The sequence below is a fragment of the Ahaetulla prasina genome, chromosome 7, assembly GCF_028640845.1.
Source record: "Ahaetulla prasina isolate Xishuangbanna chromosome 7, ASM2864084v1, whole genome shotgun sequence".
In the NCBI taxonomy this organism is placed as follows: domain Eukaryota; kingdom Metazoa; phylum Chordata; class Lepidosauria; order Squamata; family Colubridae; genus Ahaetulla; species Ahaetulla prasina.
In genome coordinates, this window is record NC_080545.1 from 46,322,857 (window position 1) to 46,350,034 (window position 27,178).

At 37.1% G+C, this 27,178-nt stretch overlaps 1 protein-coding gene across 6 annotated transcripts in view; it reads left to right on the forward strand.

The window, feature by feature from the left end:
- The first annotated feature begins 12 nt into the window (after positions 1 to 12).
- MON2 (MON2 homolog, regulator of endosome-to-Golgi trafficking) overlaps positions 13 to 27,178 on the forward strand; it is an 85,050-nt gene continuing 57,884 nt past the window's right edge. For 4 of the 6 annotated variants that reach the window (XR_009156125.1, XM_058191163.1, XM_058191164.1 and 1 more), the window contains exons 1-10: positions 191 to 328; positions 4,580 to 4,786; positions 15,951 to 16,014; positions 18,058 to 18,185; positions 21,413 to 21,544; positions 23,094 to 23,223; positions 23,846 to 23,943; positions 25,654 to 25,779; positions 26,215 to 26,409; positions 26,802 to 26,926. Coding sequence is in view for 5 of the 6 variants with exons in the window: in XM_058191163.1 (XP_058047146.1) it covers positions 4,655 to 4,786; positions 15,951 to 16,014; positions 18,058 to 18,185; positions 21,413 to 21,544; positions 23,094 to 23,223; positions 23,846 to 23,943; positions 25,654 to 25,779; positions 26,215 to 26,409; positions 26,802 to 26,926 (1,130 nt within the window). In the remaining variant the exon portion in view is untranslated. Of the gene's footprint in view, positions 329 to 4,579; positions 4,787 to 15,950; positions 16,015 to 18,057; positions 18,186 to 21,412; positions 21,545 to 23,093; positions 23,224 to 23,845; positions 23,944 to 25,653; positions 25,780 to 26,214; positions 26,410 to 26,801; positions 26,927 to 27,178 lie in introns of all 6 variants that reach the window. The other 2 variants (XM_058191165.1, XM_058191166.1) reach the window with 1 other exon arrangement.

The window sequence follows — 27,178 nt, forward strand, 5'->3', positions numbered from 1 at the left end:
GCTGAAGTGGACGTGGACTGAGACGCGGCCGGACCGGCCCCTGCGGGGGGAGGAGGAGGAGGAGGAAGAGGAGGAGGACTGCCTTCTTGAGACAACAATACTTTCCTCCGGGACGCCCCTCGAAACGGGTGGGGACGGGTGAGGCTGGCTCGGCCGGCTGGTCATTGTGGGCCTTCTCGCTTTGCCCCCGCTACTGTGCTGATCCCCTGGCAGAGCCATGGCCGGCACCAGCAGTCCTGAGGCCGTGAAGAAACTGCTGGAAAATATGCAGAGCGACCTACGGGCCTTGAGCCTGGAGTGCCGCAAAAAATTCCCTCCCGTCAAAGAGGTGAGCGGGAATTGGCGCGGGGATGTCTCTGTACGGTACTAGGCTTCCTTTGGGCGCGCATGTGAAATTGTTTTGGCTTCTCTTTCTCTTGTCCTGGAGGGATTCTCTCGAAGTCGTTGGGTATGATGGTACTGTCGTTTTTCTCCCTGTAAACTGAAAACAGTTGGATTGAGACGCGTGGATGTCCGATTGCATCGCTTCCTTTACATTGCCTGCGCTGTCGGTTGCGTGCCTTCTTTAGGTTAACATATATTCTCTCTCTAGTGTACTGAATGTAGGATACTGTTCTGTCTCCTGCACGTTGTCTTTTCTGCTCAAAATAGTCTCTCAAAATAGTCTACAATAGGTTGTACTAATTTGGCTGTCTTTTTATAGGGTAATTTTCAGTTCAAATTCATGTTTGAAGATGACCTGATAATAGGAGTGTTGTCATAATCAAAGGAAACTTCTGTTTTATATATACTCATGCTACTGCTATTTTTTCCATATACAGGTAGTCCTCAAATTACAACCACAATTGAGCCCAAAACTTATGTTGCTAAGTGAAACATTTGTTAAGTGAGCTTTGCCCATTTTACTACTTTTCTTGCCACAGTTGTTAAGTGGATCATTGCAGTTGTTAAGTTAGTATCACAGTTGTTAGTGAATCTGGCTTCCCTATTGACTTTGCTTGTCAGAAAGTTGCAAAAGCTGTTCACATGTCCCCGGGACACTGCAACTGTCAAAAATATGAATCGTTTGCAAGCATCTGAGTTTTGATCATGATCATAGGGATGTTGCAATGGTCGTATGTTTGGGGAAAGGTCATAAGTCACTTTTTTCAGTGCTTTTGTAACTTTTAAATGAACTGTTGTAAATCAAGGACTACCTGTATAGACAAATAGGTGTATGTTGTACTTATCTCTATATACCATAATATTAACTCTCCCACTTGGCCAACAGTGCTGCATCAGAAGTAGGGTAATCTACCACAGTTAGATTTTCAAACTTTGATGAGATTTCAGATTTGTAAGCTGTATCCACAATATCCACAATAATTACTGTTAAGTTTGTATAAGTCATTTACATATCATTCTCTTCCATGCCTGACATGTTAGAATATAATAGTCATTGGTCAATTAAGATCAAATAATATGAGCATGTAATTAACAAATGTTTTAATACTGCCAAGTATACAGAGTCAGAATTTTAATTTATTTAGGATGCAGTCGTTTCACCATCCCAGCAGCCTTGTTATTCAGATTCCCCTTTTGTAGCTTCAAAGAGAAAAAGAGCTTAAATCTAGAGAGAGAATATGAATGCTTGTGTGAAATCATACTTATAGAGTACAATAAATATTGTTAGATGAATAGCAACTATGTCTGAATCAGCCCCATCTGGCAATTGTTATTTATACCTTGATTGCATCATGTTATCCCTGTTGAGGTCTACCCTTTAAGAATATCTAAAAGCTTCAATTGCCAGAGGACAGCAGTTATGTTGTCAAAATGTATAGCATCGTGATTTTAACTGTCTCCATATTTAAAGATCCTAAACACTGAAGTTAAAACTTTACAGCCTAACATTTAGGTAACAAAAGAGCTTCCTTTTTTATTGAGTTCCCATCAACAAAGTCCCACCTTTGGCAAGTGTTAACTCTCATGTATTGTAGCATTACTAAGCAAAAGAAGTATACATTTGTTGTAAGAGTCCACTAAACATTTCAAGACTTAATATGGTAGAACCTAAAACAACCCCTTGGTTCCTCAATTTTCATCCTGGAACCACAAAAATGTGTGGGATATAGTCTACGCCTGTGATGGTGAACCTATGGCACGCATGCCACAGGTGGCACATGAAGCCATATCTGTGGGCACACGAACGTTGCCCTAGTTCAGCTCCATCGCGCATGTACGCGCTGGCAAGCTGATTTTCAGGCCTTCCGGGCCCACCGGAAGTAGGGAAACAGGCCATTTCCGGTCTCAGGGGTGGGGAGGCTGTTTTTGCCCTCCCCAGGCTCCAAGAAAGCCTCTGGAGCCTGGGGAGGGCAAAAAATGAGCCTAACAGTCCCACCAGTAATCTTTTTGCCATCATGTGCCAAAAAGGGGGGGGAAGTGCAGGAGGGTCGCACGGGGAGAGGGGGCGCGGAGGGGCATTGAATTATGGGTGTGGGCACATGCGCACACGCCCCCCCCACTCCCCATGCTTTTGGCATGCGACGGCAAAAAGGTTAGCCATCACTGGTCTACGCGGACTGATATTTTACCATTCAAATATCAGGCCAAGGAAATTACTATGTTATATAATAGAGTTCCCTACTAATTGTTTCTGCCCATCCTACCCAATCTGGCAGGAAGAGCCTGCTTTGGGTACCTTTGGCAAGGGAGTGTTGGCTGATGCTGCCCAGAAGGAGAACCTTTTCTGCCATGGCAACTGTCCTATGGAACATCAGGACTCCTGAGATTAGATTGCCCTGTTACTGTTAGTCTTTTGTAAGATCTTGAAAACTTGCTCTTGTGCCTAAGTCTGATAACTCTCATCTCCTGGCTGTGAGGATGATGGGTTAGATAATGTTTGGCTGCTATGTGTTTTATTTTTATTTTACAATTGTGTATTCTATATTCTACTCACCTAGAGTCACATAAAAGTGAAATGGGAGGAGATATAAATTTAATTAAATAAACAAATAAATTGTATTTTTTCACATGACTTGGCTAAGGCAAATAGACACATTTCAGCAAAGAAGCAACAAGAATATATTTATTTCAATAGTAGAGCCTTTGAACCTTATAAGAATAGCAAAAATATATTTATCTGACTGATGAGATATTTCCTAAATCATGTTTGCATGCTGACACTTTTTACATTAGATAATCTGCTTACAAAGATAAACATGCAAACAAGATATCTTGTTTTTTAATTTGGCAGCCTGGCAGTCCAACTGTGTAGCCACTCTATCTATAAGGAAATGACTAGAGTGCACATTTTTATATTCAACAATTTGCTTAAAGCACTATGGACATGTCCATTGATTTTTAATTGTTAAAAGACTTTACTGTCAGACAGACATTTATTTTTTAATTTCCTCAGTTTCTGAACACTTGTTTAACTGAATATCAACTCACTCTCAGACTTTTTGCTTTAGCTAGCTCCACCCAGTGCCAACAGAAATGGAACCCATGCTTGCTATTATACTGCCTTATGAAATCTCCAGATTTCCATGGGTTCGGGCATTGTTTCATTGTCACACTCAAAGCAGTATGGAATTAATGTTGTTGGTTTTGTATAGAAATTGTATACATAAAGGATTATCAAATCTTTTACTATTTTTCCATCTAACTCTTCTCAATTCTCTGCATTTCTCAAAAACATTTTTTTTACTTTGTTCACAATCATAAATTATGTAGATATATTATTGGGAATATATATATGTATTCTCTGCATTTGTGTGACAATCATCAAGAAAAATATTCAGAGATGTTTGTAAAGGAATAACCATCTTCAAATTGTGATTGGCATCTTTGAAAGGATACTAAGTTTGCATACTTCCTTTTCTAATCAATTTTGGAAATTACTATAAGCTGCTTTTCAACTATTAGGCACGTTTTCGGCCTCCGCATGCTCTGTTTTTTTGCCTCTGCGCATTGCATTTTTGGCTGGTTCCCGCCACCACTGATCCCCACCGCCTGGAACTGCCCAAAAACGCAATACACGGAGGCCAAAAATGGGGCGTGCAGAGGCCAAAAATGTGACGCACGGAGGCGGTGATCAGTGGCAATGTGCTATGACGAATCTTCTGAGAAAGGACCAAAAAAATAGAAAAGAAATAAAGTTCTATGCCATTATTTGAAGACATTAAAAATTAAGATTGTTAAAAGGAAGAAATATAAAATTGGCTTATTTGGTCAAAGTTAAAATAGATAACATCTCTACTAATGGATTTTGCTGACATCAGGCCTGAAATGGCACTGTTTTATGGATTTGTTTACAGATAAGATAAAGAAAAAGAGGTCAGCTATTGTATTTTAAGTGAAAGTGATAAGTTAGTAAATTTTTTATTGTGAGGAAGGTAGGCATCATTTTCTGTACCATCTTTTATTCTATCTTTTTCAGTTTGTTTGGTTTTTAACTGTTATAATCTTTAATAAAATTACTATTAAAAATATGGACAGCTCAATCAATAGTTTATTTTACAAGTCATCTTTTAAAAAAGCTTTTTCAGATGTTTCTTGAAAAACTACATCTATTTTCTTTGTCTTCCTTTTCTTACAGAAACATTAATTTTCTGGAAAATGTATGCATTTACAAGTTATTCCAATCCGATCTGTCGTTGCCTTTTAAAGATGAATGTTCAGGGGAGAGGAAAAGATGGGTCTCAAGAAAATGTTGTTTCCTCATAGTTCCATAACTTTGCCAAGAGTATTTTGTGAACCACAAGCAGAAATTAATTTAAGGACAACTTCTATTATTTACATAATGGTAATAGCAAACGGATTATCTCCATAGTTAGGCCACTTAGTACGATTTCATTTCATTTTAGTGTCACCCAACTCCAGATCAACTCTGTGCAGCTCACACTATAAAATCTATAGTTTCTTTTATATGCAAAGAATCTCTGAGAAAAAATTCAAAAATGTCTATTGATTTTGCCACTGGTTGATTATTTTTAATGAATTGGGATTGTTAAAAATCCAAAATACCCTTCAAACAAAGTCACAAAGTGAAGCAAGTTTCTTCTGGCTATATTGATTCAAGTTTTTAGATGTATAATAATGCAAATTATTCTTGAACTTTGAGTTTTTTTTAAAAAAAAATTTTTTTTAGTTTTTCAATCCTGTACACCTTTATCAGAAATGATTCCACTACATTTGGCACTACTTTGAATAAATATGCATAGGATTCTAGTACTATATTAATTTGGCAATCCATTTTATATATTCAATTTTTAATAGAATTAATGAATAGAAAATTAAATTAGAACATAATGTTATTTAACTTTACTTCCAACTCTGATCCTTTTTCAATTTTGAATAGAGTTCACCATGAGCAAAATGTATTTCACCATAGGTCCATCAGGCTGGTCTTACAGTCGTTGTGCCATGGCTGCAAATTGGCTTGCTTTCCAATTCCATCTCGCAGCCAAATATTTAGCAATGATTGGAGGGATGGGGGGAGGCAATGGGAGGGGGTAAAGGAATGCCAAGAATGCCGGCTCAAAGCCTGGGACAATGCCAGCCTCCCAAAGTCATTTGCTGGGAAAGTCTGCCAGAATGAAGAGCCTGTTCTCCAAACAAAAAGGAATGCAAGTGATTGGCCAGTGAATGATAACTATGGGTAGGCAAGGGAGAATGGAAAATTTAATTATGCTTTTTGCACATGAAAATATCAGAGTTGGCTTCACTTTTCTTCTATACTCATTTAAGCTCTAGCAAAGTATACTCTTGATTAAACAATGGCCCAGGAGTCTTTCTTTGCTATCTAAATGAATAGAACAATTGACATTAAGACAACTCTCACAGAAACAACCTACGTTAACCCCACCAGGGAGGTTGAGCAACAATGTTGGCTCTGGTAAAGGGTCAACAGCAAAAAAACCAGGGGAAAGCCTGACTCAGGAAACCATGGGTTCCTCCCAGAGGGGAGCAGGAATCCAAACCACTGGAACACATCTGAAAACCAAAGCCGAGAAACTAGAACAGCAGCCTGTTCAAAAGAGCAATTGGAGAATACCATCCCAAGGAGCTAAAGACTCGGTGGTCATTGGAGGTGAGGAAGGTGGCCGAGGCTGAAGACACCCCCCCGCCCCCCATGATTCAATGTGGTGCAGGAAAGCCACTGGAAGACTCAATGGGTAGCAGAATGGGATGACCCCACCTAGTGGAAGTTCCAGGCCATCATCCCGAGCCCAGCTGTGGAACTATTGAGAGAGAAGTTTAAGGGGATGGAAGTCTGCACCCTGGCGACACCAGGAGACACTGCCCCATTACTGGGATCCATCACCACCCCTGCAATAGCACCTGCTACTGTTACTCATCCACCAGCTCTGGTAGCACAGGCGGCTGGTGGGCCCCCGGCTCTGGGATTTTACCTGGTTCATGAAGACTGCCAGCTGTCTCCCTTTGCAGCTCATTTTGATGAGTGGCTGAAGCTCATTTCTTAGCCTAGGCTTGGCATCAAATGGAGCACTACCAGCGTTGTCTCTAGATGGTGCAGACCGTCAATCTGGAGGAAGACGCCTCAGAGTGACTGGTGTCACTACATGACAAGGAAACCCCAGAGTTAATCAACCTCAATGCAGAAACCTGTATCCAGGCCATTAAACGGGGAAGCAGCCAGTAACAGAGTACATTCAAGACTTCTGCCAACTGGCCCACCTGGGAAACTGGCCGAACATGTATTGATCATCCATTTCTGAGAAGGCTTGAGGTGTACCACACCTGCCTATCCTGAGGAATGCTGCAAACCCTACAAGCATGGTATTGTCTGACCAGTGAAATGGAAATCAATCTGAGTGAGATCCATGAGCATTCAGAATGAAAAAACCAAGGCCACCATCCACCCAAGAGCAGGAAGAGGGGGCGCAGCCCTTACCAAGATAGGAAAAATGTGCCAAGGCCCTACTGGATGTTTCTGATGTGGCAAGGAAGGGCACAGAGCAGCTAAGTGTCCCACACCACACCTGATATCCGCTTCCAGCCCCGGGGCCAACCAAAGAAGGGGAAGAGTTTACCAAAACTAAAATTATACACTGTATAATACATTATACACCTTATACACTGTAAGCTGCCCTGAGTCTTCGGAGAAGGGCAGGATATAAATGTAAATAAAATTTTTTTTAAAAAAGAAGGTGGTAGTAAAGGAGTGGAGGTCACAGAGTTCTCCCCACCATCCAATGAAGAGGAGTGAACTGTGACCAAGAACACACTAGTCACGCTTAAGAGTGATACTGAAGGGGAAGACAACCCAATAATAAGTGGACCATCTTCCCCATGACCTGTAGGGTAGAAATAACGGTGGCTTGCTTAGGGTGAAAATGGCCCCTGATGGCTCTGCTAGATCCAGGGTGCACCAGGTGTCAAGTTAGCTCTAGTGTGCTGGGAAAAGTGGAATTAGACTAAGGGTACTGAAAAGACCCATAGCTTTCTCCCAGCTTGCTGAATCGGACGGAGGGGAGGGGGCTCTGACTACATTCTTAACTGAACCGGTGGAGATGAGGGTAGGGGCCCATGTTGAAACTATCCAACTCATTGTGACCCCGGGAATGACTGAAACCCTGATCCTGGAACTTGCATGGTTCAAAAAGTGGAACCCCTGCATATACTGGAAGCAAAACCGGACGAAGATGCAGAAGAATTCTTAGGACCAGGAAACCAGCATGAAAGTGCTAAACAATGCCCACGAGCCACTAATTAGAAAAGCGAAAGCTGAAAGTTCAAGAAAAGCCCAGGCGGGGATTAGGCAAATTTCCATTCCTAGTGAATATTGAGATCTGGCCTTGGTGTTCAGCAAAAAAGAGTCTGACGTGCTTTGCCCCACCCCCACCCCACGGACTGTGCCATTGAGATTGTCCCCGGGTTCAAACTGCCAAAACCTAAGCTGTACTCAATGACACCTAGAGAAATGGAGGAACTCTAAGCATTCATTGACAAAAACTTAGCCAAGGGTTTTATTCAACTGACAACATCATGCATGGCAGCCCCCATGCTCTTCAGAAAGAAAAAAGATGGGTGACTTAGGATATGGATGGACTATCACGAATTAAATACCATTTGCGTGGAAAACATGTACTCTCTCCTCTTAATGAAAGATATGTTAGGGCACCTTGTCAAAGGAGGATTTTTACAAAATTAGACTTAAGGGAGGCATATTATCAAGTGAGAATCAAGAAGGGCAATGAGTGGAAAATGGCATTTAATTGTCTGTTGGGTTGTTGCCAGTTTTGAGTATTGTCGAGTGCTACAAGGGGCCCCAGTCATCATTATGCAGTTGATAAATGAGGTCCTGCACAAGTATTTGTACAAAGAGATTTTGTGTATTTAGACAATATTTTGATTTACATCAAAAGATGGAAGAACATGTGAAATTAGTCAGAGCGGTACTTGAAAAGCTCTGAAAAGCCCAGCTTTACGTAAAACTATCCAAATGTGACTTTCAAAAAACAAAACTGGACTACCTAGGGTTCCCAATCTCACAGGACAGTGTAGAGATAGATCCTGGAAAGGTGCATGTAATCTTAGATTGAGAAGCACCTCAGATGAGGAAAAAGCTGCAGTTTCCTTGGCTTTGTCAACTTTTACCGGCAATTTATCCCTGAATTTGCTCAAATTACCCTGCCCATCACAAACTTTTTAAAAACTAAGTGCACGACCAAACCCAAGCCAAGTCAGCCTTTAAAGCTGGTAATACCTACTGTTCTATAATTATCTACTTTACTGAATACTCAACTATGGGAATAAGGAAGAACCTTAAGTAAACCAAAGTGACTTCTGATTTTTGGAAAGCTTCCTGGACTATCAAAATGGAACTGATTGAATAATCCTGGAATATAAAGAACTATGAGTATTTTACTTTCTGAAGAGCAACATTAGGCTTGAATATATTGTTTTTGGACTATTGAGTAAGAGTGGGACTTACTAAAATAAGACAATGCTCCATCAGGGGGAAATAAGTGAAATTTCAAAAAAATTGTGTTGATGTTCCAAAGCATTAAGGACACTATGACAAAGAATTACAGGGGAATAAAGAACCTATTGCACGGCATAAGTGGGAAAATAGAAAATATACTGCAACTGACAATGAAAAATTCCAGGAAAGAAAGGAGACAACAGAAAAAATGAAGGAAAAGATAGAACAGAAAAAACAGCAAATAAAGCAAGAAGATGAGAAGGATAAGATAATAAAGATAATAATGTCTGATGAAATAAACCAAGGGGAAAGTACTTTAAGAGATTTAAAAATAGAATTGGATAAGCAGGAAGATACTTTTGAAAGGGGCCTAGGTAGATACTTTGGAGGTCGGGCAGCCTAGAAGGATAGAGATGAGAGAAATGTTTAGACTGAACAGTGAAGATATAGATGTAGATAGAGACAAGGATCCAAGAGAGGAGTATGGGAGGCAAGCTAAAAAGTAAATAAAAATTGAAGCATTAAAATGGGCAAGAGATGATGGATAGAAGGGTGGGGGATCTTTTTTTTTTAATATAATGATGACCTGATTAAAAATTAGAATAGAGGTAGAAATAAGACTACACACTCATATAAAGTAATAGCTAGATGGAAAGGTTAGAAGTTGAAATATGATATTATTAAGTATGTTTAAATAATATGGTGATTGAAACATTAAATAATTAAATAAAGGATTATATCTTAATATAAGCATGTGTATTAACACTAATATTTAGCAATGGTGGCCTGACTAGAAGCCAGAATAGAGGTAGAAATAAGGGGAACATTAGCACACATATTTTTTATACAATAGTGTAAAAGCAATAACTATAGGGAAAGATTAGAAATTGAAAGAATTATAGATAGAATTATTATGTAAGCTCAAATAATAGTGTGATTGGCATTAAAATGGAACATCGAAATATTGAAAACTAATTTAAAACCAATGTGTACCAATACTAGGATTTCATAAGTTTGATTAATATAACAAATATTATTAATATCATTATTGCTACTTGTCCCAAAATGAATGATACCCAGATGCTGCTCTGTTCATATATTGATGTTGATATATATTTTAAAAAAAACAGGAAAAAAAAGATGATAGGAAAAGAATGCTCCAGAAGTAGAATAGGCATAGGGTGTACCTTTCCACCAAGATTTTGCAGTCAAGGCAACCCTGCAAGAAGTTGGGTCCGAAGTACGTGGGATCTTTTCCCATCATCCGGATCATAAATCTGGTGACAGTAGAGTTAAAGTTACCAAAGAACTTTAGGTGCCTCCATCCAGTGTTCCATTGTAGTTCATCAAAGCCATTCATTGTTCGCATTTGCAACCTGACATCGAACTGTCTCCCCCTCCCATTTGGACAGAGGGAGAGAAATATTTTGAGGTGAAAGACATCCTTGACTTTCAGGTCCATAGGAGAAAGTTACAGTATTTAATCCAGTGGTAATCAACCTGGTCCCTACCGCCCACTAGTGGGCGTTTCATGGTGGGCAATAGGGGTTTTGTCCGATACTGAAGCACTTTCCTTTTTTTTAATTTAATTGACTTTTTAAAAACTTTTCATAGCATTATTTAAAAACATTTTCATTAGGTTTTCATAAAATTCTCCATGACAATTTAAATTTCTGAAAATATATTATTTATATCACCCACGCATAAATTTAGTTCACGTTACGTAAGTGAAACTAAATGGGACTATAGTGCGACCGCAGATAAAACAGCCTCGTCCCAGAATAGCTCGCACATCTCCCCCCACACCACCCAGCTGTAACAGAGAAGCAGAGCTGGTAGCCAGCGGCCCCCCCAAACCCAATCCACGATGCGCGAGAGGCATGCGCAGATGACGATACATGGCGCATTACTGTGGAACCGGTGGGCGATTAGAAAATTTTACTACTAACAGAGATACAAAAGTGGGCGGTAGGTATAAAAAGGTTGACTACCCCTGATTTAATCTATAGAAAGGGTTTACAATAGCAGAGGCAGAATGGGAGGAAGCAACACACATCCATGTCCCTAGATGCACCCAGAGGTTCTATGCCCAGAATCCAGACAAGCCAATGTGATTTTCATACAGTAGTGATTTTGTCAAGTTATTAATGATGTATGTATGTTTGTTATATTTCAGGACTGGCCCTTCTTTTTTGGAGGGGCAGCATGTCATGGCTGAAAATCAGCTTGCTTTGCAACTTCTACTCTGAGCCAGACATTTAGCAACAATGGGAAGTGGGGGAGGGGGTTTAAAGAAATGCCAAGAATGCCAGCTCAAAGCCTGGGACAATGCCAGACTCCCAAGGTTGTTTAACGGGAATGTCTGCCAGAATAAAGAACCTGTTCTCCAAACAAAAAATGCAAATGATTGGACAGTGAATAATAACAATGGGCAGGCCAAAAGAGAAAAGAAAAGTCAATTATGCTTTTTGCACTTGAAAATATCAGAGTTGGCTTCACTATTCTTCTGTAACTATTTAAGCTCCAATAAAGTATGCTCTTGGTTAAACAATGGCCCAGGAGTCTTTCTTTGGTAGCTAAATGAATGGGATAGTTGACACATTGCTGTACTAAAAAATTTTTAAAAAAACCTTGGATGATAGCCAGAAATGTATTTTAGGAAAAAGCCTTGTTTTACATTTATTCCAAATTCTTAGGATGACACACCAAACAAAATAATTCTTAAAATCTGCATTCACTTTAGCTTTGTCATATCATAAATAGGGGTGTCTCCTAAATCTCAGTACATGGTCCTCCATGTCTAATAGCCTTTTGTTCTTTAAATTTATCCAGTTCTTTATCTTGGGCAGTTAATACTCTTAACCTAAGTTGTGCATGCATGTATACTCTCCCACTGCTTGCCTTTATGAACTAAACTGCATGTTAAATGTATGTGATTTAATTTTAAAAGGCTTGGTTGATATGGAATTTGCTTAAACAGAAAATATAAACGAAGGTTTCTTGCTTGGAAGATTTTTTCAAACAATTCACATAATTTCCAAAAAATAAAAATCAGATGAGATATATTTTCATGATTAGTGAGAAACTGGATATAATATGTACAATAAACCTTAGTTACCCTATTTTTTGGACTATAAGACACTTCATCGATCAACACAAAATATATATCAGTCCATTCCACTCCTGAAGTCTTCAGAATCTTCCAATTAAATTGGTATTTTCAGTTCATCGATAAAATACATAGTTTTTAATATCCAATCTTCATCGATCAAGACCAAGACAACGTTCCATCTTCTAGTATTCATTAGAAATTCTTCTATAATATACCTTTCTTCCTTAAACAGTCTCTCAAATATAATTCATATTTCCAGCTTAAATTCTTAGATTTTACTATCCAATCGCCAAAAATAAACAATACTCTATCTTCTCATATCTTTGATATCACTTACATACATCAAATAGCATTGCTAATATTAATATTTGTTCAATTTACCTTACATATGTCAAATAACATTATTAAAATTACACCTATAATTTATATACAAAATAAGTCAATTATAAAAATTAACCATAATCAAATAACATTATTAGAATTACACCTATAATTTATATCCAAAATATATCAATTATAACAATAACACTACTAAATAACACCTATAACTTATACCCAAAATAGATTAGTTATAAAAATTAAACCCTATGTATATAAAAAAATTTTTTAAAAAAATACCATCACAATCACATCTTAAGCATTCTCCCTCCCCTTGTCTTCTATCTTACACATTTTCCACCATCTGCTCACCAATCAGCTTAACATCTAACAATAAAGGATTTCCAATCTTTAATACATTGGTCTCTTGCTTTAAAAACTGTATTAAGAAAATACTTTCTTCCTTTATAATTCACTGTTAAGCCAGCTGGAACCTCCCATCTAAAATATGTTTCTTAAGCTCATCCACTAAAAAAGCAAATTCTTTTCTCTTTCTTAACATTTTAGGAGGAATTTCCTTCATCATTATTATATCTTGTCCTAATATTTGAAATTTATTTTTATAAAATGCTTGTAAAATTCCATACCTAATCTTCTTATTTGTAAAATAAATAACCACATCTCTCGGTAATCGCTTCTGCCTTGCCAACCAAGAATTAACACGATAGATTTTTTCAATATTAACTTCAAAATCTTCTGATTCCACTCCATTTATCTGAGCAAAGGCCTGAGTAAAAATCTCTTTTAAATTTTCCTGCCTGCATTCCTTTAATCCCCTCGCCCTTATAGCATATTTCATTAATCTATATTGTAATATAACCCTTTCTTCATCTGCCCTATCCACCTTAACCTGAGTATCATCTATTTTATTCTCTAAATTCAAATTAATTTGATTTGTTTAACTTCCTCTATTTTCCTTTGCAAGTCTAGATTAATTTGGTTCTCCCAGTCTTTCCTCCATCTGAATACTAGATACCAATAATGGCGTAATTGTATCCTTTACCATTTTCATATCCCTCCTCTGCTCTTCCACCATATCTTTAAAATCCGATATTTCTTTCTCCATTTCAATAAATTTTTGATTTATTTCTAAAAAGATGAGCCTCCAAAAGTTCCTGTAAAAAATTCCTTAAACCTTCCTTGATATCTTCTTTTAATTTCCGTATCTGAACTGAAGAAATTTCCAAGATTTTAGTAGTAGTTAATTCTGTTTGCTTAAGAGCCATTTTTAAACTCTATAATCTACCAAAAAGAGAAAAAAAAATTCAATAAACTTTTCTTCTTAAACACTGTGATAGAGAAAAAGGTAAAAAGAAAAAAAATCATAAACAGTTCTTATTCATTCCATTTAAAAAGTAGCTTGTTAAGTTCTTCTTATAGGTTCCACGCCAGCAGTTGTAGTAAGCATTTCCTTAACTTTCACTTCCAATACACAAAACGCCATTTGCTAAAATCTTCTTACAAGCAAATGCCAGCACACTCCAACACTTTTAGAAGCAGTTGTTTTTAATTGCTTAGCTGCCATCTTCTTTTAAACTTTATTTCTTAAAATTAAAATTAATAAAAAGTCTTTTTAAATTTCTCTGCCACCACAGTCTTAAAATCTCTTCCTTTATCCTTTTGTAGTTATATTTAAAAATCTCCAACAGTCTCTGGCAGAAATATTAACTAATTATAGTTTTTCCAATTAATTCCAACTGCCTTTTATCAAGTAGAAACAGCGGCTTTAAGCATCGCTAAAAACACTGATGCCTTTAACAAACAGCTCTTTAACTTTCACTTTCCTTTGTGTATTGCAAGCGCCATTTTAGGTCTGCTCAGGTTGAAAGTTAGTTCAAAGGAAAGCTATTTAAAAACTGAAGTTAAGATTTATTACTTGCAAATTCTCTTGCTAGTCCTCCTACTTTGTTCTGTCTGCGTTGAGTTCTCTTTAAAAATAATCCTCGGCACAGAGATGGACGTGGCTTCTCGTTTTGTATAAACAGAAGCACCCTGAGTACGGAGCTTCATCAGGCTGGATGGGGGCTTTCACCCTTCGGACCCCTGGTTTGATTCCAGGGGCTCCTGGGGAGCTCTACCCAAACCTGACCACTCTTCTCTCCCCCTTCTCCCGGGGGAAGAATTTCCAAACCGTCTGACAGCCGATTTACACTGTCAGAGACGGTTTGACGAAACCCAGGGCAGATGATCCCTAAGGGACGTCCACGAAGCCTGCGTTGCCACCGGAGGTCCCCGCACATCCTGTTTTCAGGCCTTTTTTTGCCCCCTTTTCCGAAAAATATGGCCCCAAAAAGCCTCGGAAAAAGACTGGAAAAGACCCCAAAAAAGGGAGACCAAAAGCTTCTTTTAATAATAACAACAACAACAACAACAGCAACAACAACAACAACAACAACAACAGAGTTGGAAGGGACCTTGGAGGTCTTCTAGTCCAACCCCCTGCCCAGGCAGGAAACCCTACACCATTTCAGACAAATGGTTATCCAACATTTTCTTAAAAATTTCCAGTGTTGGAGCATTTACAACTTCTGCAGGCAAGTCGTTCCACTGATTAATTGTTCTAACTGTCAGGAAATTTCTCCTTAGTTCTAAGTTGCATCTCTCCTTGATTAGTTTTCACCCATTGCTTCTTGTTCTACCCTCAGATGCTTTGGAAAATAGCTTGACTCCCTCTTCTTTGTGGCAACCCCTGAAATATTGGAACACTGTTATCATGTCTCCCCTAATCCTTCTTTTCATTAAACTAGGCATACCGAGTTCTTGCAACCGTTCTTCATATGTTTTAGCCTCCAGTCCCCTAATCATCTTTGTTGCTCTTCTCTGCACTCTTTCTAGAGTCTCAACATCTTTTTTATATCGTGGCAACCAAAACTGAATGCAATATTCCAAGTATGGCCTTACCAAGGCATTATAAAGTGGTATTAACACTTCACGTGATCTTGATTCTATCCCTCTGTTTATGTAGCCCAGAACTGTGTTGGTTTTTTTGGCAGCTGCTGCACACTGCTGGCTCATATCTAAATAGTTGTCCACTAGGACTCCAAGATCCCTCTCACAGTTGCTACTATTGAGCAAGGTACCACATATCCGGTACCTGTGCCTTTTGTTTTTTTGGCCTAAATGTAGAACCTTCCTTTTTTCATTGTTGAATTTCATTTTGTTAGATAGGGCCCGATGTTCTAGTCTGTCAAGTTCTTTCTATATCTTGAGCCTATCTTCTGGAGTGTTGGCTACTCCTGCCAGCTTGGTGTCGTCTGCAAATTTGATGAGTTCCCCATCTATCCCCTCATCCATCTATCCCCTCGTTTTTTTGTTTTCCTCTTCTAAATTTAGGTGTATCTTATAGTCAGGTGCGTCTTATTGTCCAAAAAATACAGTAAATAAAATTTAACTAGGCTAGGAGTATGTATACACTTTATGGATGCAATTTATGCAACAGTAAAAATAACATTTTAAGGTGCTATTAATTATATAGTTACTTATGTAAAGTGTAAAACAAACAGTGATTTCTTAATTATTTTTCCACAGGCTGCTGAGTCAGGAATAATAAAAGTAAAAACAATAGCAGCACGACACAGTGACATCCTAGCAGGTAATTATTTGCAAACAGAACAAATAAAAACATTTATTTTATTAAAAAGTTATATGAGTCAAATCTGTTATGTTTGATGTGAAATTAACTGTCATTATTTTTAGAATTTGGAAGTCCTGATTTTAATTTTTTAACTCAGTTGAAGCGAAAATGTAGTTCACTAAAGTGATTTCTAACCAAAGCTAGTAAAACTGTATTAATTAATACTCCATATACTAATACAAAAGAAACTTATCTTTAATGCTACATAATTTAGTAGGTTTTTAAATAGGATGAGTGCTTTATGTAAATAGATAAAGTAACTTTAATAGAATGAGTCATTAAGAGTTAAGGGGAATTCTATTGTATTATTTTTATTATTGATCATCGCACAATCAGCCAAATGTTCAGATTGGGTTTGGCATTTTTGCCTACCTTTCCTTAACAAGGACTTGAGATAAGCAGATCTGGATGTTTGATGGTGTTACAGAGATCATCGCAGGATGGAAGCTGTTTCGAGTAAAGCTGCCTTTTGCAATTGACAGATGGCAAATTTGTCAGTACCAGTGGTGTTTAAGTGGTGCTCTAGTTGTTTTGGGATTGCACCCAAGGCATCTATCTATTACTATTGCTACTACCCTTGCTTGCCTTTGCCACAGTCGTTCTATTTCTATTTGTAGAACTTTGTATTTTTTGTTGTTGTTATTATTACATGGGTCTATGCTGGTCTATTACTATATCTTGAGCTAATAAGCATAAAATGTTGGAACAATACTGTAGAATCTTGACATTACAGCTCATCAAAAGTGATATATAACACAATCAAGTTTCAAAAAACAATTTGTTTTTTTTAATATGGAAAAAATTATGTGCAAAGAATAAATTCACCAGGAATGGCAATATTTGCTTACTGTATGAGACTTTAATCCAAATGTATTTGCTTATCACATATTTGCTTATCAGCAAGAAAAATAATTGGCTGTAATTTAGCACGAATGCTAAATGATTATTTGATTACTGATTATACAAAAAAGGATTATTTTTAATGTACTCTGGTATGTAAAGTTTAAATGAAAATTGGCACTAGTTGGTTGGTTTTTGTAGTGTTTACTTGATGTTGAGGGTATGTTTTAATAAACTGATTGAAATAGCAGGTGTAAGCTATTTGAAAACCTATACATGATATACATATCAAGTTTTTCTAGAAAGACTACTTGAGAACAAATTATTTTTTCTACAAGATTTGATTAGACTTTTATCTATTCATTCCCAATTTGTCTAATTTTGAATTTGGTCATTGTCATATTATTAATACTATAACCCCAATATATTTCTAGAAATGCTGCATTTTCAGCAAAGATAATTCTATTTTCATCATAAATTGACCATTTTTATCATAAGTGGACTATTGCCATAGTTATCTAATAAACCAGATCTTTTATCTTATTTATTGTTCTAAAACTAAAAATAAGAACTTTCTTATATATGATTTTTTTTCAAAAATAAAATGATAATGCTACTAGCAATAAAATTATTTATTATACTTTGTACTATAAATTAATGTCAGAATATCCTTTTATAGCAAAACCAAGATGGATGGATGGATAGATATAGATAAAGATAAACACACACACATTTGTGTGTGTGTGTGTGTATTAGTTAACTTTTGAAGAATGTAAAATGTATAAAAATATATTTCAGTTGTAACCTTTTTCTACTTTCACGATTTTTAACATCCATTAATAGGTAAGAAAATGTAGTCTCGGGGACAGTTATATAGCAATATTATATTTCTCATTTGAAGTACAAGAATATACCTTAAAATAATTTGATATGAGTTATATTTGCAGCTTCATTATAGGTGTTGACTTATTAGTGTTTTTCTACTATTATTTACTTTAATTTAGTTATTTAATTGGAGGGTGCTTAATTATAGCATAAGTTAAAAAGGATACTAGTCTAAATATGTTATCAAATGTCAATTTTTATCACAAAGGTATCTTTAGTATTCCTGATTTGGATTTTTTTATTTGCTTGCTTGTGTTTGCTCTCTCAATTTCAAAGCTTTGAAAGAGAATAGCTCAGAAGTGGTTCAGCCTTTTCTAATGGGCTGTGGAACAAAAGAACCAAAGATCACTCAGCTGTGTCTAGCTGCTATCCAGAGGCTCATGTCTCATGAAGTTGTTTCAGAGGTAAGGTTAAGGTAACCAAACTGATTTTATACAGTGGAAATATTTCATGGTATTATACATCTTTAAGGAATTAATTATGAAAATTTCAGATTTGTGTAATAGAAAACTGAGGGACCTGTGTAATAATAACTGAGGGATATTAACTGAGGGACCAGTGTAATATTAATACAGAATATTAGGAGTACCTTTTCGCTAGGCACTTGGCCTTTCAGTTCAGAACTAAAGATAGCATTATGAGAATTAATGTATACTAATATAATTGAGCTTACTTTAAGTAGATAAGATCTTCTAAAACACATGTATTATTTAGTTGTAAGCAGCCAGCTTTATTTTCTTATCAGATAGATGAGTTTGTTTTAAAATTAAAATTGGAGAGTACAACTCTATCTGCTGGTGGAAGCTGCATGATATGAAATATAAGAAATTGTACTAGGTTGCATGTTTTATCTATATCAGTGATGGCGAACTTTTACTCATCAAGTGCCGAACAGGTACGTACTTCGCTCACTTTGCCTGCGTGCATGATATCCACACTCACATGCTTCTTCCCCATGCGCTGTGCGCACCTCATCATCTGTGCATGCACACGGCTTTCATGGGCATCCCCCGTGTGCTGCACATGCAGTCGCACCATCTGTGCATGCACGTGGTTTTCACACGTGCAATGCAGGTGTGCAAACGGCAGATGGTCTTCAGAGTTCCGCTGCGCATGTGTGCACTGTGCACAAGTACTCTTGGGTGGAGGCACAAATGCGCACTCATATGCAGCAGAACTCTGAAGACCAGCTGGGTCCCCTGAATTGCGTGTGCGTGCACCAGAGGCCTGAACGTCAGCTGGGACATGCATGCATGTGCAGCTGCAGGTGAGTTGGGCGACAGCTCTCATGCCCGGAAAGATGGCTCTGCGTATTGTGTCTGCGCCCCCTGAGCCAGGCCCCCTGCCAGAAAGTGACTCGGAAAGTGAGGGGGAAGGGCCATCAGGACTTACCTCTGGAGCACCGGCTTCCCTGGCTCAGCTCCAGGAGCCAGAGGCAGGCCAGGTGGAGGAGATAACGAGGCCTCCGTCCCCTGACTCTTTCCCCCCCGCCCCCCCGAGGCCTGGCTGGACTCTAGGTTTCGTAGGCAGGAGAGGCAGGAACAACAGAAGCAGGGGTGGGGCAGGCCTAGGAAGTGCTGAGCCACAGAGCCACACCCACAGAGTATAAAAGCAGCACTGGCTGCTCTTCTGCTCCGTGACGAGCAAAAATTGAGCTGAATTATTTGACTCTGGGAGAATTGAGCTGAACATTCGGCCTGGACTGCTGACTTCTTGGTTGCCTGGCAACCCCAAGATAAAAGGGAGACTTTGGCAGGCAGCTGCAGATTCCCTGCCAGGACTGATAGCAGTGCTCAATTACTGGCTCGTTTAGCCAGCTCATGTGGCTGAGGCCCGGAGGGGACTGAACACTGCATGCCACAGGTTTGCCATCACGGATCTATATACTGATTGAAGGTATTATTGATGCTAATATAACAGAAACCATAATTCTGAAATACTAAGGAATAGGAAAAGATATGCAAGGCTGTTGGGAATTTTCTGTCAACACACAGCATTATACTAAAGATTATGATTTTTAAAAATACTACTAAGGTTGGTAGCTTTAAGATCATTTACTCAAATCTATTTATAAGATCTTTGAAAAGTATTAAATAAAAGTTAATAAATGATTTATATTTAAGAAAATATGTCTTTAATATAAATATACATACTTTGGGGAACAAATCTATCATAGCAATAGCACTTAGACTTATATACCACTTCACAGTGCTTTACAGCCCTCTCCAAGCAGTTTACAGAGTCAGCATATTGCCCCCAACAATCTGGGTCCTCATTTTACCAACCTCGAAGGCTGGAAGGCTGAGTCAACCTTGAACCGGTGAGAATCACACTGCCAAATTGCAGGCAGCCAGCAGTCAACAGAAGTAGCTTGCAGTACTGCCTTCTAACCACTGCACCACCACAGCTCATAATATTATAATATGTATTCAAGATTAAGCATACTGTATTTTATTTCCTTAGCAATTAACTTAATGATCTAATTAGATCTGGAAATTCTGTCATTAAGCTGTACTCATAAGCAAAAAAAAAAGTGCATTGTTTAGTGATGGCAGTTCCACCAGTCCCAGTTGCTGTCGTTGAGTAAGCTATGTGAATCATTAAGCAAGGACCTCATGTGACTATAATTTCATGCCGGCTTCTGCATTGTGTTTGCTTGTCAGAAGCTAGCAAGGAAGGTTGTAAAACCTTTTCAATAAAAAAAAAAAAAGAAGCTAGCAAGGAAGTTTGTAAATCACAGTCACATGACCATGGGGATGTTGAAGTGGCTGTAAGTGTGAGGACTGCCATAATTACTACTTATTCAGTGCTCTTCTAGGCTTGAATGGTAGCTAAACAAGTGGTCATTAAGCAAGAACCATCTGCAGAAACCTCACCTAACATTATGTTTAAGTACACATGAAAATATCAAAAATAAAAATAGGAAGCAAAATATTTTCAGTATGTATTGTTCTAGAGCCATGATGTGGACCTATGGCACACGTGCCACAGGTAGCACACGTAGACATCTCTGCCGGCACGCAAGCCCTTGCCCAGCGTAGTTCTGCGTGTGGAGCTCCCACCAGCCACCTGATTTTCAGGTCTCTGCAGCGCTGTTGTTCAATCAAAATGCAGTTTAAATACTATACAAGCCATCGAGAATATAACTATATACATCCAACAGGAACAGGAAGTGTCTCGCAGGAGTAGATAGAGATAAATCCTAGAGAGGCAGGAAATGCATCATTGAACAATGGAAATGAATGCTAGAGAGGAATAAAGCTGCATACAAGGCAGACATAAGACCAGTAACAGTGTAGGCATGCACGGGGGGTGGAGCAGTGCTCCCGCACCCTGATTTTGGTTCCAGGAGGCTTCAGGGAGGCCTGCTAGGCCCAAAATGGGCACAGTGGGGGTCACACATGCATGCGGGGGGGTTGCATGCACATGCACCGGGGGGGGGGGTGTTCATGCACACATTGTATTATGGGTGTGGGCACGCGTGCGCTGTCATGCACGCGCCCTTTTGGCATTCAAGGACAAAAAGGTTAATGATCACTGTTTTGGAGATTTAAAAACCAATACCAATTTAAAGAGTGAGCCCTCTGTGTCTAGACATTTACAGTAATTGTATGTCTCAATTTCTTCCAAGGTTGCTGCTGGAAATGTTATTAATATGCTTTGGCAACTTATGGAAAATAGCCTTGAGGAACTTAAGCTGCTTCAAACTGTTCTTGTATTACTAACAACCAATACTGTTGTCCACGATGAAGTACTTTCTAAGGTAATGATTTTGTGCTTTTCAGAATTAATGAATGACAAAATGACATCAACTAATTTTATCTGTATCAGAATGACTCAGTCCTTGAATTTCTCTGGCCATGTTTTTGTGTACAATCACAGCAAGGGAAATTAGCAGGAAAATTACATACCATTATAGATTTTTACACTACTACTGCAATCTTATTTAAAAGGTTTCACATCTTTCTTTTTCTACATCTTATATGAACCTATTACTAATCAATTGCATGAATATTTTTATTATGAGAAAAAAGCAATTCAGTAACTCTGTAAATGTTTAACATACTCTGCCTTAGCTACTTTCTTTCCTTAAATAAAAGATGTGGCTTCTGGGTTGTTGTTGTTATAACCATAGCAAGGTTTTTTAAAAATCTGAAATTCCATTTCTATTAACCTGCCTAAATTCTGAGTCCCTCTCAGATGTAATTCAGAAATAACAGCTTTATAAGACATTCCCAACTCAATGCCTTTGAGAGCTTTTGCACAGTAACTCCAGAACTCTATGCTGGGCCATCATATTTTATATCCAATATCTGAGCAATGTTTGCTAGGCATACTACCTGGGTTGCAACAATCCCAATGACTGCTAACACACACACACACACACACACACACGTTTAGTATTTCTGCCCTCTAATAGATGCCCATATTTTTGCAGCCCAAGTGTGATATACTCAGGTCTGCATAGGAAAGAGGTAGGTAAGTCAGAAGCAAATGATAATTAGAATGCATTTAGATTTTATTTTTGATATGCTTAAAGCTATATTCAGTTTATTTCTGGTTTTTTCTAGGATTAGGCTCTATAATAGAAAGCCTATTTATTGTCTCTTCGTAAGCTATTTTTTTCCCCATAGGTCTAGCATCCATATTTTCTTTCCTATTGTATATTTTCTAATCAAATAAATGCTAGTGTTTAGTGCCAGTTTGTGTCTTTTTTAGCATAACTGGATGCATTCATGTATGCCCACAATCTGCAAATAACTTGGCTATGCAGAAAGCACACAGAAGCTGCCCACATTTCCTCCTCTTCACCTTTCCTATTGTCCTCTTTGTGTACCTCAATTTTCCCAATGCACATCGGGGCTCTCTTTTTCTTTTTTTGTTTTAACCACAGAACTCACCAACTTCACATACTATATACCTTTACTCTTCCTTTGCTGCTGGGGCACTGGACGATATTGGCAATCTGGTTCAACTTGTGAAGTTTTATGGCGGAGAGGAGAGTCCCCGTCTTTTGAAGTTTTCATTGAGGCACTTTCTTCCACAGCGGGGTGGGTAGGGTTAGAAAGGAGGGAGAAGCAGGAAGCTTTCCTAAAGAAGAAAATCTTTATACACATAATACCATGTTTCCTTAACAATAATTTCTGGAATCATTTCTAGAAAATCATGTTTTTTATTTTATTTATTAAACATATTTGCAACATCATCTTACAACATTAAAATTATAAATTGCAAGAATATGACGTTTCTCTTTAGTAAATGAGAATGTTTTTCTGTTGAGTAATGAGAATGTTTTAATTTTTACTGTTTAGGCAATTGTTCTTTGTTTTCGATTACACTTTACAAAAGATAATATCACCAATAATACTGCAGCAGCCACAGTCCGGCAGGTAGTTACCGTTGTTTTTGAAAGAGTGGTTGCTGAGGATGAACGCTATAAAGGTGCGTATGTCTTGTAATATACCGTGTTTTCCCGAAAATAAGATCCTGTCTTATATTTTTTTTGAACCCTGAAATAAGCGCTTGGCCTTATACCCATGTGGTCAAAAGCCCGATTGGGCTTATTATCAGGGGATGACTTATTTTGGGGGAAACAGGATAGTAGATATTCAATTTTGTCTTAGGCATATGCTAAACTTTTATTTGAAAGCAAATTATTACAACTCTAATATAGGGAAGACCATCTAGGACTATCAGTAGTCTTTAGATCAGACAGAAGTGCATCCAGTCTGTTTTCTTAGTTCACAAAAATAAGGATAATTTAATTTTTGCATACATGCACACTGCACATACCCATGCATTTATATAGTTAATTCATTGCTTAGCAATTGTCATATATACATTTCATTTTGTGATTAGTTGCAGGATTCATTTCTTGATTACTGATTTTTTGCTAGATATGTATACTTTTTCCTACTTAGCAGGAGAACAAAGCAACTATAAGAAGAAGAATATAGACAACAAAGCTTCTTGCAAAACATTTAAGTCATTGAATCAATGTAGGGAGAAAGAATGCCGTATTGTTCACTTTATATTTTCTGAATTGGATCTATATTTAATATAGGTTTTATTGAAGAACCAGTAGGAAATCAAGGAAATAGTAACAGAAGATCAGTAAGCACCTTGAAACCATGTGCTAAAGATGCATATATGCTTTTTCAGGTATTTTTTTATTTATGTTTTTCCTTGACTGTTCATGTAAATTGGTCTCCACATAAATTATATAGCTAATTGGAGATGAATTGGTTGTGATGAAATATAACTACAATAAATAAATAAATGTAATAAATACAATAAATAAATCTAAAAGCAATATCATTTACCCCAACACTAATTTATGTGAAAAGGTCTCTCTCAGCCCTAGGAATAAGGCAAACCACTTTTTAAAAATCTTACCAATAAACTTTCAAGGACTAGTCCAAGCAGTCATCAGAATTCAACACTGACTTGAAGCATACATGCATACAAATTCCAGTACTTAGGTCTGGTAAAAGGTATTTTATAATTCCATGAAACTATTGATAGCTGTTATATTCCTTTATTTCCTTAGCAATGAAAATAAATTCACTATGCTTATAAGTTTCTGGTACAAACTTTTCTTGGGTTAGTGGTTATGAAGTATTCAAGAACATACATTGTCAAACTCTCCTTTCCTCTGTCCAGTATTCATATCCCAATATAATAAAATGATAATATTTATTGAAGTAACTGTAGAGAATAGAACTTCTTTTCCTCTCTTCTAGAAGAAAGATACAGGATGGGAAGATCAAATTAACCTTTAGCCCTAAAACATCTTCCCTAGATTGTAGGATTGCAGCATTAGTTAAGATAAACAGACTTGCTATTTGTTTAAATTTGAGGACATATTCAGAACTCATTATGCTCAGAAAATGTGCCATGTTTAAAGATACTTGTCAAATTGAAAAGATTTTATAACAGCAATTTAACATGCTAAAAATTGAATAAATAAACAAAAAGTCTTAATGAACAGACAGAATGTTCTTGTCTAAGTGCAAAAGAAACGAATCTATAGTTTTATCATTAGAGCAAAAAATGCAATTGAATAAAGGCAATTTTATTGCATTTATAATGGGATAGTTTTTAGTCAGTTTAGCGCTATTGACATCTTTATATAATTACTCTCTTTTATTTTACCTGATTTGAGGGAAACTAATTTATGACATTTGAATTGGCAACCAATTATTAATCCATGTCTTCCAGTTGTTATTTACATGGTGATTATAAGATATAAAAGGCAGATTATATGCTTTATAATCAGCATGAAATATTTTATAGAATTATCCACAGGCTCAGAATTATTATTGCAGATGTCATAATAAGTTTATTAGCAAGTAAATTTGTTTAGTCTATCAGGTCCACTATCATGTTCTGCCCTTCTGTTGGAAAGGGATGGCATGCTTTGGATGCTTTTACTTTTGCCTGGATGCTTGGGAATTAGGGAGGGGAATTGTCTTAGGAGAGAGGGCAGACTCCCTCCCAGCCAGTTTCATCTGAGAGTGACCTGTTATCTGCTGAGCACCTCAGCATTCTCAAAACATTCTCTCAGCATTACATTGGCTGCCGGTGGTCTGGTCAGGGGTGTTGGGTTTGGGGAAACAAAAGAATTGATTTATGGTTTGTGTGGGATCTTCAGATTCCGCATGACTTTACTGCAATCACTTTCAGTAAAAATTCTTTTGATTCAATTCAATAGATTCAAGAATCTTACTGTCCTGAGGGACCAACTGGGGCAGGTCTTTTACATAGTCATTCTTTCCTCTTTAAAACGAATAGAACTTTATAGTTTTTCCAGACTGATTGCAGTAACAAAGATACAGGATAATTGTTTGTTTGTTTGTTTGTTTGTTTTAGGATCTTTGTCAACTAGTTAATGCTGATGCCCCTTACTGGCTTGTAGGTATGACAGAAATGACTCGAACATTTGGTTTGGAGCTACTTGAATCAGTCCTCAATGATTTCCCACAAGTATTTTTACAGGTGACTTTTTATTTATTAATTGTAGACAGAAGCTGATAGAATTTCTGACATGTAAGTTTAACTATCCATATTTAGACATAAATAGGAGTAGGCTGGAAAAGATATTAAACTGTTAGAAAGTATCTACTAACATTCAAATATTGGCAGTCTTAATCATGTTTAGATAACTTAGTAGGGTCATACAAAATTAAAAAGTCATAACCTAATATCATTTGATTTCATTTTTTCCTATAATATTTTTATCAATTCAGAGTTGGTTGGTTAGATAAGATCATATGTGTTTTGATATACCTATCCTTCTGAAGGTTAAAAATATTGAAGCATATGTATTTATGGCTTCTTTTAGAATGTTAATATCAACATAGCATTCCTAAAGATTACTAGTGGGTTTTTTTCTACTAAAATGTACCATGTTAACATTCTTTTTACTTTCAGCATCAAGAATTTAGTTTCCTTCTGAAAGAAAGAGTTTGTCCACTGGTGATTAAGCTCTTCTCACCAAATATCAAATTCAGACAAGGCTCTGGTACTTCATCTTCACCTGCACCAGTGGAAAAGCCTTATTTTCCTATTTGTATGCGCCTTTTGAGAGTTGTTTCTGTATTAATCAAACAGTTCTATACTTTGTTGGTAAGAATGCAATTTTAATATTATTGGTCAAATGAAGTATCTTAAGTATCTTATGAACCAAAATGTGATACGTGCTATTTCTGTTCTATAAACTTAAGTCACCCTTGGTCATTTTCAATATAGCTCTATTCAGAAGTACATTTCAGAGGGTTTTGTTGTAGACCATTGTATGTACAAATTAGAATAATTTGTATTTTGAAAAATTGTACTCAATTATTTTCTAATTGTTTAGAAATGAGATTTCTTAATCCTGCTTCCCATTAAAACTGAGGTTGTAGCTAAACATAACATGTAAGTAACAGTAACCTATTGCATACATTAATCTATATTAGAATTATTTGTCCCTTAACACAGTGGGTTTTTTTTTTGTGTGTGTGTGTTGTTTTTTTTAGGTAACTGAATGTGAAATCTTTCTGTCATTACTTGTAAAGTTTCTGGATTCAGATAAACCTCAGTGGTTAAGAGCTGTTGCAGCAGAATCCATACACAGACTTTGTGTGCAACCACAACTACTAAGGTAAGGACTTTTCCTGAACTGATGTACCAAATTAAGTGATTTTTAAAATAAAATATTTACAGTATATATTTGGAGGTATTCTAGAATTCTTGCTGGGTGTGCCAGAAAATATTACAATGTCCTGATATTAAAATCTATTTTGAATTATTGAATTTAAAAGCTGTGCTGTAAAACATGAGGTCTTTTCCTAATTTTAATGAAACATAAGGATGATTATTTTAAAATATAGGGTCACAAATTGTTTATCCAGTA